This window comes from Macaca nemestrina, chromosome 4 (assembly GCF_043159975.1).
Source record: "Macaca nemestrina isolate mMacNem1 chromosome 4, mMacNem.hap1, whole genome shotgun sequence".
NCBI lineage: Eukaryota > Metazoa > Chordata > Mammalia > Primates > Cercopithecidae > Macaca > Macaca nemestrina.
In genome coordinates this window covers 14,462,773-14,479,968 of record NC_092128.1, presented here as the reverse complement: position 1 = coordinate 14,479,968, position 17,196 = coordinate 14,462,773, and the positions used below count along the sequence as shown (strand labels likewise).

Genomic DNA, 17,196 nt, shown 5'->3' with positions numbered 1-17,196 from the left:
CAAAGTGCTGGGATTACAGGCGTGAGCCACTGCGCCCGGCCTGAGATTCTTAATAAACATGAACACTGGCAGGTCCCAACCTATGTGGTGTGGGGCTCGGATATATACATTTTAAAAGTGCTTCAGGAAATCATGGGAGAAAGTGGGGAGATGTTTTACATTTTCAAAATTTCTAGAGCTCTACCAAAAGAAAAAAAATATTGGGAAAATACCTACATTTTATAGTACCTATAGTTTATAGCACTTTTCCATCCATTATTTCATGTAATTTTCAATACAACAGTAATAATACAGGAAGAAGAGGTATAGGTGTGCCCATTTAAAAAATACAAACCTAAAATTCAAGGAGAATAACTGACTATCTTTCCACATTCGTTCTACTTACTAGCAAAGTACAGTTATATTCATTCAGTCAAATAACAAATATTTGAAGACCTGTTTTTGTGCCAGGCATTGTTCTAAATACTTGGAATAAATCAATGAACAAAATAGATAAAAATCTTTCCCTCATGGTGATTATGTTCTGGCAGTTGGAGACAGATATAAGCAGTAGAGATAGTAAGTACATAAATAATGAAACTAATATTCATTCCAATACTATCTATTCAAGGTAACCAGAAAGTCATCTTACACAGATTATCGAACAAATTTTTGAAACAAATAGGCTATCCAGTTAATCAATTTAATAGGAAACACAACACTGCATTGCCTTAGGAGTCTAAGTAATAGAGCCTTAAGTACAGTAACAGCATTTTGCAAATATGCAACCATTTTTCTGTGTAGCAACAAACCCTTATTCTATGTACACAGCTAATTCTAAACACATACACATCTTACTTCCCTTGTGGCTACATGATCTGAAGTGCAGAAGAGAAACAGAATCCACATTATCCAATCTATTCTGTAGATGGCACTGCAGGTCCAACAGTGGGCTTGGCTCATAAGTCTTGCTATCACTGTCAGGCTCAGATAAGTGTCACATTGAACTGTATGAAAACCACATTCATTCTCAAAACAGAAATCACTCTGCAATGGCAACTGTCTTATGCAATTGCAGGACACAACTCCAATTTGTAATTTATTTGCAATTTTTTCTTATAATGTATTAGGTCCCACAAAGGCTGAACTGGTGAAATAATTCTGTTTATCTTGTAGCATCTATTTTAGTTTATTGCCAGAAATAGAATAATGTCTGTTCCCTAAAGTGGAAAAATGTTTCATTGATAAACCTGTACATAATAAATCATTCCTGTGGGCTCTGGGTCTGACTAAACCAAAGGCATGCTTTTTATGGCATTTGAGTTTCACTTCCTACCCCAGGAAGTTAAGTAATATTCTGCAGGGAGGCAGATTAATGTCTGCTGAAGGTAAAGGATGAAGGGATGAAGTTAGAGGTACTGCACCACAGTCGGACTCTAATGCCAAGGAAGGTGAGCTTGTCATCTTGAGCCAGAGCAAGGAGCTGCTGGAAGTCAGCTGAAGTATTTAAGAAAGAGAAGAGTCAGGCGTTGGGTCCTGAAACCCAGACTTTTATTTTATCTTGTATTGACTGATGGATTGATTAACCTTTCTGCAGGGGTCACTAAATTAGGCGAATGTAATGGAACTATAGAAGGAGGAACAAAACAATTCAAACTATGCCATAGGGATCAGACTAGTATCTTTACCCACACACTTGAATTAGACTTCTTTTTTTCTGGCAAAGGACAAGTTCTAGCCCAGAAAACAAGTCACGGTTGATCAGACATTCAATCGCATATTCATCAGACTGGCCTTGTTTTACAGGTACATCCTGAAACATGTATAGTTGGTACGGGAAGTCTAAGCAGTTAATTGTCAGGGCCATTCGAGTGTCAAGCTGAAGTTTCTCAATTAAAAAAAAAAAAAATTCTAGCTGGGCGCAGTGGCTCATGCCTGTAATCCCAGCACTTTGGGAGGCCAAGGCAAGTGGATCACTTAGGAGTTCAAGACTTGCCTGGGCAACATGGTGAAATCCCATCTCTACCAAAAATACAAAAAATTTAGCTGGGCATAGTGGCTCATGCTTGTGGTCCCAGCTACTCAGGAGGCTAAGGTGAGAGGATTGCTTAAGCCTGGGAGGCAGAGGTTGTAGTGAGTCGAGATGGCTCTACTTCACTCCAACCTGGGTGACAGACTGAGACTCCATCTCAGAAAAAAAAAAAAAAAAAAAAAATTCTTAGATAGCGGAGATAACCCAGTCTTCCTCCAGTCCTCACCCTCTTGGCAGTTTCTGTCTGTGTTAAACTGTGCCATGCAGGCTGTAGTGAGCTCTTACAGCTGATGAACACTGGGCCGCCCAGACCCTGGCAATGGCTACTCTCTGTTGCCTTTTGCCCGAGCCAGTTACTTTAAGAGGATGACAGGAGAAGAGGAGGTGTTCTCTTTCTCTCCCTTCCTTAGAGTGTGTTGCTTCAAGCAGTCACTCATGTTTCCCACCCATATGGCCAATTGAACCTTAGTGACTTTTACCAAGAGTGTGGAATAATACAGAGACAGATGCTTCAGATCCAGACGCGGTCTGAGGGTGCTAGAATGATGAGAAAGCAGAGTGGCAATCTGGGCACACAGAGAAAGAAAGGATGCAATACATCAGTCCTGACCCACAATTCCTCAGCTCACCACAATCATTTTATTTTTCAATTGTCGAGGAATTGAGGTACTGAAAGGAATCTGACAAGGACCCAGGGCTCTTAGAGTCCTTGCAGGCAACAGCCTGGATCAGAAAACCAACAGACTGTCAATGCAATGTCATTACTCTTCTATTCCTATAGCTCAGGTTTTAGTGCACAGCTGAGTGGTTTGCCTTAAAGAAGTCACAAAATTTACTATAAGGTCAATGCATCATTTGGCATAATAATTTCAATAACTCTAATATCACACATGATGTATTTTAATTGAAAAAAATCAAAATGGCAACTTTTCCGTGAGGCCTTGATTCAGCACTCATTGTTCTGTGCATTCACAGTCAGCAGTTACCAAGGGGGGAGCTGTCCAAGAAGATTCTGCTCTCTGCCCTCTAGCTAAAAACAATCCTATAGGCTACTGGTACAAATTAACTTAGACCTCAAGCATATCAATTATTGTTTTTCTCAGTCCGTGTCTTTTGTAGGCAATTATTTGTCTTCATGCTTTCAAGGATTCTGTTAATCCATGTTGTAACAAAATTCTCAGAAAAAAGAAAACTTATCTACAGGACATAGGAAGTTATGCAGAAAATAATTACAACTGTAATCTGGATGTGGAAAGAGAAAAAAGCAAGTAGGAAGCCACAACATAAATTCTAATTTGCATTTTAAAAAAGGAATACCCTTAATATGACAGCACAGTGAACTTAGTAGAACTAAATAATCATGATTTTAAAAAGTCACAAGACACCAAAATTAGATCGGGGGAGGAAGAACTTACGGATCTTTTGAGGGTAGGGTGGGGGATGTTATACCACTACACAGCTATTTGTTTTCTGCAGTGAAAATCATGTGATGGTATATAATCTATTTTGTTTCCAAGAAAACAAGTGAATACAGTTAATTACTCTAGGTAGAAACATAATTGCATGCACATGCAATCACAGAAAACAGCATCTACTTGCCATTCCTTGGCTAATAATAATTTAGTGATGGGCATGTAAGTTATTATCGTCTTTATTTATTTATATTTTGTAGGGCTATGGCTCCCTTCCTGGACACTAGCCATTGTGCCCTGTCATAGTCATAAGGAATGGGCTACATATGACATGTCCTCCGGCTAAAAGCTGTAGTGTGGGTTACTAAGGAAATATTAAGAGCTCCATATAAAGAATAGGTTTCTTTGACCACTGCAGTTAATTGACATAAACAAATGTTTCCTTTCAACAGAATTTGTCCATTTTCAGTCCCGTGTTCTATGCTCCGGTGCTTTTCCAAACGTTGAGACTGTATTGCCTCTCAAATCACAAACATGTTATAAGGCCAGGGGTCATAAAACATATATACAATGAGTGGGACCACCTAGACTATTGTTCAGGCATCCATTTGTGAATTCTTAGGGAATTACTGGGTTCTGTGGAGTGATATGAAGATATTAAACGCTCAGGATTACTAAGAGGCCCTGTTACAGGAAAAGAGAATGATTTCATTTTTGTGGCCCACCTCACTCTGCCAGTTGCACCTATGTAGCTGCACACCTTACGTAGGCAAATGCGTGAGCACAGCAGCTCAGCTGTCAGAGCAGCCCTCTCAACCTCGGCTGCACAGGAAACACCTAGGGAGCTTTTTAAAAAACAAAACAAAACAAAAACCCAGCATCTAGGCTACACCTGAGACCAATTACCTTGACCCTCAATATGGGGCACCAAGGCTTCAGTACTTTTTATAGACTCCCAGGTGATTCCGGTGCACAGCCGGGGTTGAGAATCCAGCTCTAACTGCATTTGCTTCAGAAATTCATCAGGAGGTATCAAAGAAGGTAATAAGAAACAAACAAACAAACAAACAAACCCTGGGCCTTGGGCTTTTAGAAAGTCATCAGGAAACTCATGCTCTGCAAAATTCTCTTCAAGTATGTCTGAAAAGAAGAATCTCTCCATAGCGGACTTGTGAATTCTGAGATGCTGGTCAAAGATCCTATCTTCACTGTAGGTAGGAGTGTATGAGTGGTAAGCACATGGGCGTTGGCGGCAGATGGCCAGAGGAAAAAATAAATCCCAACTCCATTGCTTACAGGCTTTGTGATCCTGGACAACAAAGCTAATATTTCTATGCTTCAGTTTCCCCACCTGTAAAATAGTACTTGACCCTGTTAGATGACTGGAGACAATTCACAGAAAGCAGCTGGAAGAGTTGCTGACACAAAAGGAAGCACTCAGTATCCACTTCATTTTTATGAGCTATTAATTTTTGCAGGAAAAAAGAGTCCATGAATAAGGTGTGAAATTCATGTACAATGTTATGAACTTATTTCACTGATTTTAAAAATCTTACGTGATAAAGCACCATATGTGATAGCATGTGTATTATACTTCAGACAAAACAGTTGCTTATCTATCTTTATGCTTTCAGATTCTTTTTTTTTTTTTTTTTTTGAGACGGAGTCTCGCTCTGTCGCCCAGGCTGGAGTGCAGTGGCGCGATCTCGGCTCACTGCAAGCTCCGCCTCCCGGGTTCACGCCATTCTCCTGCCTCAGCCTCCCGAGTAGCTGGGACTACAGGCGCCCACAACCGCGCCCGGCTAATTTTTTGTATTTTTAGTAGAGACGGGGTTTCACCGTGTTAGCCAGGATGGTCTCAATCTCCTGACCTCGTGATCCGCCCGTCTCGGCCTCCCAAAGTGCTGGGATTACAGGCGTGAGCCACCGCGCCCGGCCTATGCTTTCAGATTCTAAGTAAAGTTTGTGAAGCAAAGGCTTCTGCAGTTGAAGAAGGGGTTTAAAACCCTTTGGCTTGACATCATTAATTTACTCTTATTGCGTAGATTTAAAACACATCATTAGAAATATTTTGGGCCAATGGAATTTTCTTGATGAGGCCTCCCTGACTACGTGAATTAGATGGATGCCTGCTATAAATACAGGTAAAGCTACATGGCCATGTTTTTGGCTTTCGTGTGGTTTACGAGGCAGTTTTGTTTGGCCCTGCACTGAGGAAACTCTGCTGACAGTGATAGTGATGCTGATAAGACACTCTAAGGCACAGATTTTAGCTGAATTAAAACCACTGGGAACATGATAAGCCTTGACTAGCACAGCGCTAAACATGGCCTTGAATGCTCAGAAACTTTACAAGGTTTTAATTTAATATTCAGGGGAAAAGTCTGGTATTCAGTTCTGGTGGAAATATCCTAATTCAGCTGTCCATCATGATCTCAATGAAGATAGAAGTATAATTTATTATTGTTATTACATTAGCTGGTGATGGGAAACACATTACCAATGTACAAATTAGAGCATCTAATCCTAAGGTAATTATCAGCCAATTTCAGAGTTGTTAACAGGATTAAAATTAGGAATATATTAGCTGATTCACCCTTGCAAATCAAATTTTGATTAGATAATACTACATGCTAATATGTATACCATTCAAATGTCATAAAAGGCTTTTTAGTATAAAAACTTTGATAAAATTGTTCAGTAATGTATGCAAAGCCAGGGAGACGGAATGAATGATTGATGGTTTTTCCTTATAAGCCCTTATTAAAGGTCCTGATTTGGTTGGTCTCCAACTGTTTTGGCACAGAATTAGGAATTCTAGTTTTGATGACAGCTCATGTGCACTGATTAGAAAAACATCTCACAGAGCTATTAAAAAGGCAAGTTAATCACTAGAAGCATAATAGTGGATGGAAAATATTTCATACTGAAAGTTCTCGAAGATTCTGCTTTTCGGTTTATTACAGGATATATCTTCTTAAAGAAGCATCAATGAACAGTGAGTACCTACATAAGTACATACTAACTCATGTCACGTAGGTCCTTTGTGAATTCTATGTGTGAGCATAATCCTTCTATCAACAGTAACAGGCAGTGTAAAATGCAGTAAGGTGGGTGAGGAGTTAGTGAGTATGTAATTGTGACATTTTTCTAATGTCTAAAGAACTTCATTTGTGGTACATCTGGACCTTAAAATACATCACTTCACCTTAAACAAAAGATTTCTGGGTCATCAGGTTTGGTCAGAACAACAGTACAGAATAAATTACAGAAATAAAGTCTTACCACTTCTTACAAGGAGAAGAGACATTTGCAACTTTGTTTTTTTAGAACAACCAAGTAATTCCACACATCATAACCTTCAAGACAGAACATCCTTATATTCCCTTCCACGTAAGCAGACACAGAAGGGGAATTTAGAATTTTAAAGGTAAATGATACATACTGAAAAAGATGATAATACATTTAATGTAGCCAAAATTTTTAAAAATTGTGCTCAATAGATTTTTTTTTTTTTTTTTTTTTTTTTTAGAATATGTAAGAAATGCTTCTTTTGAGTGTTTATTCAGGTAACTGAGATAAGGTTCTAGTTTACTATGTGGTCTGATTTTAAAAAGGAACAAAAAATCTATTTACTGTATCTTTCTGGAATACATCTTGTACCTGATTCCAGAGGCATCTCAGTTAAACACAACGGTGAGCACTTCCCCACACCCCGGCTTAAAATCTTTCCCCATTACCCACAGAGCAAATCCAAACATTGTGTTATGGTACATGGTGTCCTTCATGAGCTGATCCCATCCACACTTCTAGCATGCCTCTCACCTTTCCACCACCTCTACTTGCTATGCCAGCGATGTACCCATCAGGACATAATCTTGCAAATGCTGCACCACGTTCCCAGAATGTGCTCCTGTTTCTTTCTACAGTGCTCCAAAAGATTTCTAAGATCATTTGTAATTGTGACATATCACTGCATCCCAAAAGAAAAAAAAATGAACTTCTGGCATCAAAGGAAATATTCAACTATGGGGATATATGCATTTATACATACGTTACACATATTTAAATCCTGTGAGAGCAAGTATGTGTTTTTCCAGACTTAACAAACAACAGCAGAACTTATCTGACTTGATCTTATTCATAGCCCTAAGGCAAAATAGAAATTACTATAATAACAAACTCATAGAAATACATGAGCATAATAACAGACTGTGAATAGATTTAATATTTTTCCATGTTCAGAAAACCAAGTCAATGTAGCTCATATCCCTACCCTCCTTGTTTTATGGTTCTTGGCAACTGTTTTGATTATTTCTGTTCTCAGGCAGGGCTGCCAAATCCTTTTCTCAGTTCCATCCCCTCCACAGTCGAGGTCTCTTCATTTCCAGCTCTTGCTCTGCTGCCAAGCTCCCCTTCACTGCCTTGGCATCAAAGATGAAATGTGGCCAAGGAAGGAAGCTCCCTAGCAAGCAGCATGAGCAGGGCAAATAGGAATTTCCTTAAATCCTTCTCCTTAAAAAGGTCAAAGAGAGCATAGCTTTGCATCTTATAGTCCTTTTAGTGAGAGTTTGCTTCTGCTTCTATTATGTCTGCCTCCTCCCCGGTCCTTTTTCTTTATTTATTCAATTATGTAAGCATAAAGTTGGTTTTTAAGTATGCAAGGACATAAAATACTAAGATTTTTAGTGTCTGTGCTGCCCAGAATGAAAATTAAGAGATCTGATGAGAGCTAAAATAATTGAGTTAATAATTCTGATAAATATCCTAAGTGTACACTATGATCTACAATTCAGTATATTGATTCTTAGAAGTTAAATTGCTGTGCCACACAGTGTCCGATTGGTTGGTTAAATGTTAGCGTGTATTTTAGGCAAAAGGTCAGCAAGTTTCTAACTTTTAAGAAGTTTCGGCACAATTATATCAGCCTCCCCAAACGTCCCGCCACTTTTTTTTTAACGATGTAATCAGAACTACTTTTCATTCTCTCGGGGATCCATCTATCCTCTGATAAACTTCCTATCCACTTTTCCAAATCAATGCGACCAGTGTGTACCTTGATTAGAATTTCCTGTTTTATAATCCATTACTTTAAAAACAATTTATAAAGGCAAAAGATTCTGGGATTTGTTCTCCTCAAAGGTACAAAGCACAAAGTGAGGCATTATTAATACTTCTGAACACACATAACAAAAGAAATCATTCAGCACCATTTCAGCGTATTCCCCACTCAGGAGATTCATGCATATTTAAAAGAATTAATTTATTTTCTGCAATTTGCTCTTTAAGTGCTTAAGAGCCCATTTGCTGTTGCTTATTTCAGGATTCTGTGCCCTTGTTCTCTGAGTCACCAACTTATAGCTTGAGTGATCCAGGTGTATTTATGCTCCCAAAGTATTTTAAATTACCCATTAGGAAATCCAATTTCCTATTTATAAGGCTCAGAAGTGATTTTCCACTGTTACCTTTTTCTTAATTAAGAATACAGGCCTAAATTCACAGCTGAGTTTTTGGCACAATATTTATTTATTGGCTCCCTGACAGTCAATATTATAGAAGGTCACCAATATTAGACTCTCAGTCACTTAAGATGGGCTACTCTTGGATTCTATTGGGATTGACATTTTGGGTACCCATAAAAATCATCACCATAACGACATCCACTACTTACACTGTGTGCCAAGCACTGGACGCGCTCTATCTCATTTAGTCCTTTCAGCAGCCCTATGAAGAGCTATTATTTTCTCTATCATTATTTGTTTTACAGATGAGAAAATGCAACTTAGAGAAGTGAAACACAAGATCACATACCTAGCAAGCAGCAGAACCAATATTTAAAGCCCGCTCCGTCTTCCTTCCAAAGTTTATAATGATCCATTTGTGTCTAAGGCATGTAATTGTGTTTTGGCAGGTATAGAAATGACTGAGACTCAACTTCTGCTTTTAAAGACACTAAAAAATCTCATTCAGTAATTTCAGACAGCGATGATTGCAATAAAGAAAACAAAACAGGGTGATGTGCTGGAGAAGCTCTGTTGGTGGGTTGGTCATGCTAATGTAGATCTGGTTATTAGAAACAACCTCCTTAAAGAAGTAACATCTAAGCTAAGACTCAAAAAATGCAATGTGGGACATCCATTGAAAGACAGGAAAAATGGTATTCCAGGCAGAAGGAAAAGCAGGTACAAAGACCTAAGGCAGACACTGAAAGGTCACTGAGACTAGAGTTAAGTGAGTGAAGGGAAACTGGCACGCAGGCTGGGGAAGAGAGAACAAACCAGGTCATGAGATGCAGGCAAGAGTGTGGCTTTTATGCTAAATGTGAAGGAAAGCCATTAGAGGGTGCCAGACTGGGGAATGACATAAGTGTTATTTTGGCTTCAGAAAGATTGCTCTGGTTGTTTTGCAAAGAGTGATTAGACAAAGTGATCAATAAAGAAGGAGACCACTGCAGGATTCCATGGGAGAGATCACCTAGACTAGGATGGGACTAGGAGATGGAGAAAAGGGAAGAATTGAGTCTAAGGTTTTTGGTTTGAGCTATTATGTAGACGGTGGTTTACTGACATGGGGAAAACAGAACAGGTGAGGTAAAAATCAGGTTTTTGTTTATAGTTATTGGGTTAGACAAGGTTCTTAGGCATTCATTCAACAAAGATTTACTGAGTAACTCAGTGCTCTTGAAGGCACTAGAGATAAGTTGTTAACAGAGCAGATGAAGTTTCTATGCTCTAGTGAGCTGACATCCCAGGAATCTTGGTGCAAATGAAGAATAGCCAGAAAGGGCGGGAAGGGAACTATGTTTGTGAGAAACAATGGCATTTAGATGTATTTAAAGTCATGGGTCATGGTAAGATCATTTAGGGAGAATTTACAGATGAAAAGAAGAAAAAGACCCAGGACCAGACCAAGCAAAGGGGCATTTTCTATTGAGAAATGGTGTACACAAAACATATTTGGTGACTTCTAGTTTAAAAACTTGTCTTTATTTTTTTTTTTTGAAAATACTAATTGACATGGCAAACTGACCTCCCCTCTACCCCTATTGTATTTTTAGATTGCTTAGAAACAAGTGCAAGAAATTTGTTGACGCGCTACTCTCATTTTCTTCTTCCATTCAATACCTTCTTATTTCCTTTTTCTGTTTTTTTGTTTTGTTTTGTTTTGTTTTGTTGAGACGGAGTCTTGCTCTGTCCCCCAGGCTGGGGTGCAGTGGCGCAATCTCGGCTCACTGCAAGCTCTGCTTCCTGGGTTCACACCATTCTCCTGCCTCAGCCTCCCGAGTAGCTGGGACTACAGGTGCCCGCCACCACGCCCGGCTAATTTTTTGTATTTTTAGTAGAGACGGGGTTTCACCATGTTAGCTGGGATGGTTTCGATCTCCTGACCTCATGATTCACCCACCTCGGCCTCCCAAAGTGCTGGGACTACAGGCATGAGCCACCGCGCCTGGCCAATACCTTCTTGTTTTCTTTTTAAAGAGATAGGGTCTCACTCTGTTGTCCAGGCTGGTGTGCAGGGGCACGATCATGGCTCACTGCAGCCTTGAACTCCTGGGCTCACACAATGCTCCCACTTCAGCCTCCCAAGTAGCTGGAACTACAGGTGCACACCACCATGCCTAATTTTTTGTATTTTTGCCCAATACCTTCTTTATTAAAAATTCATTCATGTGGCCAGGGGCAGTGACTCATGCCTGTACTCCCAATACTTTGGGAGACCCAGGCAGGTGGATTGCTTGAAGTCAGGACTTTGAGACCAGCTTGGGCCACATAGCAAGATCACATGTCTATGAAAAATTAGCTGGGCATAGTGGCACATGCCTCTAGTTCCACTTACTTGGAGAGCTGAGGTGGGAGGACTACTTGAGCCCGGGAGGTGGATGTTGCAGTGAGCCATAATCGTGCCACCACACTCCAGCCTGGGTGACAGAGCGAGACCTTGTCTCAGAGAAAAAAATTAATTCATCAGAAAAATTACACAGAAAACCCAACTAACTATAAAACTTGAACCACAAAACTCTAAATAATTTGTGACTGCCATAACAATTAATGGTAAATCTGTAACAGCAGCTGAATCTATGAGTCACCTTCAGATGAGGAGGAAAGCACATATAATTTCCATAACCCTGATTCTAACTCCACAGGTTTCTTTTCAATTCAAGGAAGTACACTAAATTGACAGAGAGAGGCACTATTTTGAGTGAATTTTAATCTGCTTTAATGAGTTTTTAAAAACTCAATCAAAATCGTAAGTACTTACACTCAGTTACAGAGTACTTGGGGCCTAAATGACAGGTGATTGAGACATATTGTGGCACTTGAGAACGGCTGCCCGAGGGCAGGCTTGCCCACAGTCAGGGGCTCCAGTCCACTCTGCCCACTATTTCCTACTACAATTCTGCTAGAGGGAAATTCAGAACTGAAAAATCCTTTATGTTCAACATAGTTTAGTCCCTGTTGTGGTTCAAAATTGAACCCACTCTCCTTGATAAGTATTTTAAACTTTCGAAACCCTACCCTTAACCCAGTGCCTTATCCCCGATGCTGTGGTCTCCGTCTTGGTAAAAACTCTTGCCACCTATCAGTGCTGTCATCTCTTGAGTGTCTTCACCTTCATACCTAACTCATCATCTCTCATTTCAGTTCTTTGTCTCTGCTGTCAAAGGTGGAACTAAACATACTTTTCTCGAAAGGTTCCCACCCCCAGTCTGAATTCCATCTTCCATCCTGAGGAATACCACTTCCACACTTCATCCATCCTCTCCCCATGTTTTCCGTCTCTCCCTGGATCTCTGGAGTTTCCTGGTCCTTTTGATCTTTCAACATAAATAGGCTCCTTTCATCTTGGACATAAAGGCCTCCTTGATAATGAAGCCTTCACATGTATATATCTTCTTGTATCACTGACAAACTTCTTTTTAAAAGCTTAATAAATTTCCTGCCATTGTGCTTTCAATATGTTTTTAACACCTCCTTAATCAATAGAAATCTGGTTTCTATTCCTACTACACTATTACTCCTCTGCATTTTTAAGAGTGACCAACGTATTTCTTTAGTAAAAATCCAACAATTTTAATCTCTTTTACATATGATCCAACTTATTAATCCCTCTTTAAAATGATAGCTTAATTCTTGGCTAACTTCTTCCTGGCCTGCTCACTGTGCATTCTTGGCCTTTTGTTTTTTACATAGGATCTGCTTTTTTTTTTTTTTTTTTTTTTTTTTTTTTTTACTAATCTGTAAATATGACAGTTTCCCAGGGCTAAGTAACCCCTTTAGTTACTTCTTCTAGTTAACAATGACAGAAAAATGTGTAAGGTCTGAACATTTAAAAGCAGCAACCCTGATAAGGAATCCTATTATTAATCAATGCCAATGAAGCATCTAATATTAAGGATTTACTAAGTACGATGAGCAAAACATGAAGGGCCTATAAACTAAAAGAGTATACAACCTAGTTACGTGGATAAAACATACAAAATAACTGGAACAAACATAAACCCACCTTTTACATATGTGTAACACCATTATGAACGCCTGTGGGAAACAGCAGAGTAAGGTGAAGTAGGATTTTTCTGTTTTCTTTCTTTTTGCAAAGCAAATATTACAAGTTTCATGAATGAGGACACAATAATGGAAGAACCAATTTCATCTGCCTTTGTTTTTATAACGATACCTGCTCTCAAATAAGAGTTCTGTACAATTTTCAACATCTAAAAGGAGAATGAATCTAAATGAAATGCTTTAGATCTTGACTCATGCTCAGAGCAGTAAAGAAATGAGCCAGGAAAAAACAAAAACAAAAACAAAAACATCTTGGGGAGCAGAGGATTCATTTAAAACTCCAAATCCCCCAAAAGGCAATGATTTCCAAAAATTCCTCCACTGCCACTCCCTAGGTCAGCCCCTGTCTGGACACACACAGAGACACACACACATACACTCACTCAGACTCAAAAACCCTCTTTTGTAATAGGCACATTTTGGGTCATATTACTTTAAGCCATATCAACTTCTGGCAGGTTTTGCAAATATTTTTACCTTTAAAATGGAACTTATCCTTCATTCTTCTAATTGCTTTAAGAGTTATAATAAAGAACTCTTGCTTGAACATCTTTTACCATAGCACAATTGATTCTGTGTCCCACTACAGAATTCATGTGGGTAAAATGCACTCGCTGATTTAAAAAATGTGGTTAATTACATAAAATATGCAAAGGCACTATTCTGGATAACTAGGAGGGGACACAGATGACAAGCATCAAATTCTTGAGGCAAATCCATTCTAGTCAAGGGAATAAGAAATATGCACAAAAAATGATGCTATTTATATGGAAGAGTTACATGGTATACTTTAGCAATTCAAAGGAAAGAGAAATTGCATTTAGTTATAAAAGCTTCATGAAGGATGTGATTTGAAATGGCCCTTGTAGATGAGTAAAATTTGTGCAGGGGGAGACGTTAAAGGGAGAACACATTCTGAGAATACCAGGGGGTGAGGTCATGTATTATGGGGAAAATGGAATATGTGTTGGACCTCAAATGCTTTTAATAGGCTCTCAGGAGAAGAGGATAAAATAGTACAATTCTATTACTGAGAATAAAGAAGAAAGACTAATGCTAGAGATGAAAAAGATTTTGAGATAGTTTAGTTCAAAGTTACTCATTTTAAAGAAAGACAGCTACATAGTAAGGATAGGGGAGAACTGAGCTCATAGTTATATCATCATTGCAGTAGCAGGTGATGAGGTGGAGAAGGCTGCCAGGGCTATTTCTGGACTCATTCACTTTGTCCTACAAGCACAAGCCAGATTTGTCCTCCCTTTAGTACTGCACCCATTTATAGGGAATGAGCCTCATTTATTAAATGTATATGGTAGTTGGCATGTACCATGGCGGCAGGAAATGGCACCTCTTCACCGTTATCTCTAGAAAATCAGCATTTGGTGGGATACAAGTTAGTGAAAACACCACAAGTTTCAATTTACATTTTTCTTAATTGTATGTCAAATTTAAATTGTCCACAATTTGTTTCTCTCTCCTGGAAGACGTGCCACTTGTACACTGCACATAACTAATTTCTTAATGGTTAAGATAAAAATTAGTTATCATCTGTAGTTAAGAAAAGAGAGTCTGAATGCATTCTCGCTCTTTTCCTAAGCACATTAAGACATACACACACACACACACACACTTTTTTCCTAAGCACAGGTTTTTCCTTTTTTCCTAAGCACATTAAGACACACATACACACACACACACACACACACACAGATGAAAAACCGGATTTAAAGATAGTTGCGAGAGAAAACTTGTTAATTTGAAATTAAATGTGTCCAGAAAACAGGTGAGTGGAAAAGGCTGATGTGCTTCTCCAAAAGCGAAACCTTGCAATTAAGATGAGAAGACAGCCCAAGTGTGATGCTGGCACTGGAGCGGCTGGGGGATCTCAACACGGCTAATGAATCATCATCAAAGTGATTTATTGACTGCAGCCAGAGCTTCAACTCTGTCTCAGTGTAAATGAGGAATAATACTAATTTCCCAGTCCTCGCTTGGCTGTGAACTTCTGAAGAGTGAGAACCTTTAGCAGGAGATGATAAACTGTAGTGATGCAATAGGACGTCTTCTTCCATAATGTTCAAAGCCACTGTCATACGGTGAACTACATCTCATAAAACTGACAAGAGACGAGTATGCACAACGCGATGTCACCCCAACACAGCTTCCAACCAAAAGTCCCCTGAGTCTCATCCTATTACAGCTTCTCATGGGGACCGTTCATTGCTGCCACACAGGAACATAAGGAGGAGAGGGATGCCTCCTTAGACATTCAAGCTCCTGACATTCAGGATCTGGACTCATGCCCTTTTTGTGGCTTCAGTGGCCATGGTTTTCAAACCAAAAGAAACCTTGGATACCATCTATCATCATATATACAATCAGTCCTCTTTGTATATATGAAGAATCCATGTTACATGTGGTACCATTTAATTCATTAGCTGCAGAGTCAGACTTCGAACCCTATTGTCATCTTCCCTCCTCATCATGAATTGAAGCAAACAGATACATACTTTGTTTCTGCTACATTTTAAGGAAAACTCAAGGTATAAATTGCATACAGAGAAGGTAAGTTATATATTATGCAATAATCTCGAGACTTTTTTGTCAAGATGTTTAAAGCACTGATCTCAGTGGGAGCTAACACAGAGTACACATGGACACAAAGAAGGGAACCAGAGACATCAGGGCCTACTTGAGGGCAGAAGGTGGGAGGCGGGTGGGAGGAGGATGAGGATTGAAAAACTACCTATCGGGTTCTGCACGTACTACCTGGATGACAAAATAATATGTATAGCAAACCCCTACAACATGTGATTTATCTATAGAGCTAACCTGTACACGAACCCTGAAGCTAAAAGTTAAAAAACAAAAAAAATTTTAGAAAGCATGGATTTTTTCTTGTTTTTGACTCTTTTATAATATTCTCAAAGCCAGAGGATCTTTACCCTCTCTTGCTAGTTCAGTTCTACTCTTTTCTCTGGAATGGAAAGAAAATACTGTATGATTCCCTGATGCACCCTTTTAGCTTGGGAATTTACCTGCTCTCCATGTAACCTATGCCTTGATTTTCCTTGAAGTATAGCCATAGATGCATATAGCTATGCAAATACTTCACTATTAACTATGTGGGATATATGGGTATACGTAAAAGCTCTCGGATGCAGATACTTCTATTTTGGTCTGCATAATGGGCATTCCCCAGTTTGATCTCCCCTCCTTTTAATTTAAACCTTACTGTTCTCCAAATATTTTTAGCTTTTTTACAATTTGATCTCCAAACAATATAGAGGACAAAGCGGTGGCTCACTGCTGAAAAACCTGCATGCAGTGTAAACCTTCTGCAACCTTGTCTTCCTAGCTCTATTAACGTTGTTCTTTTTCACCCTTTAATCTTTAGACACTCAAAAACACTGTTTTAACCATTTATTCCCTTTTGTGGATGCTAAATATATCTTTTTCCTTCCCTCGAATCCTTACCACAAATTCCTTGAGAACCACAATGAATGAAAAGTTTATAATTACCCTAGAAATCAGATATCACAGTAAGCCTAACTTACACTTAAATTACACACTCTACAAATCTACTAGCTTGTGCACTTGTGGCTCAGGGAGTGGAAAGGAATCTCTTGGATGGTGCCTAAAACATGATTTTAACTGCTAAGATGTTTGCTCTCTGTCTTGATTGTCTTTGAGCTGGCCCAATTTCAGAAAAATTTCATTGTCATTTAGAAAAATGACTTGGAAATAGGCTATTTCACTAATACCACATCCAACGATTTTAAAAATGGTTATGTAAATACCTAGTGATGAATCCACTTCATGTATATAGAGGACTAGGTTAGAAAATATGAACTTGGACAATTCATCTGGCATCTTGTGTCTCAGTTTTCTCATCTATAAAATGGGGATGATAATACTTTACATTTAAAAAAAGTTGGTATTATAGCGGAACGAGAATGAGTATAGAGATACAACAGGTAGGAGATACATGAAAGACTTATTCAAGACATAAAGTATTGTTATTTGAAACCAGCAGAAAATTATACCCAGTGTGCCGTTTCCAGAGCAAAAGTTTCTTCACCTGCACCCCTTGATTCTTTCTCTACAACTCATGTAATCACCAAAAGTGATTGCTTTCTTGTCTCAGAGTATTAACTGGATGGTTGAATGCACAGAGCTCACATCTGAATCAGCACAAAAATGAAAC

At 39.0% G+C, this 17,196-nt stretch overlaps 1 protein-coding gene across 4 annotated transcripts in view; it reads right to left on the bottom strand.

The window, feature by feature from the left end:
• LOC105474828 (thiamin pyrophosphokinase 1) overlaps nucleotides 1-17,196 on the bottom strand; it is a 391,525-nt gene that overhangs the window by 63,838 nt on the left and 310,491 nt on the right. For 3 of the 4 annotated variants that reach the window (XM_011729642.3, XM_011729641.3, XM_071094307.1), the window contains one exon: nucleotides 1-17,196. This exon is cut by the window's left edge and continues 19,844 nt beyond it. The exons of the other annotated variant lie outside the window; for it this stretch is intronic. In XM_011729642.3, coding sequence (XP_011727944.2) covers nucleotides 17,168-17,196 — 29 coding nt within the window. In that variant the 3' untranslated portion in view covers nucleotides 1-17,167. 4 annotated transcript variants of the gene reach the window in all.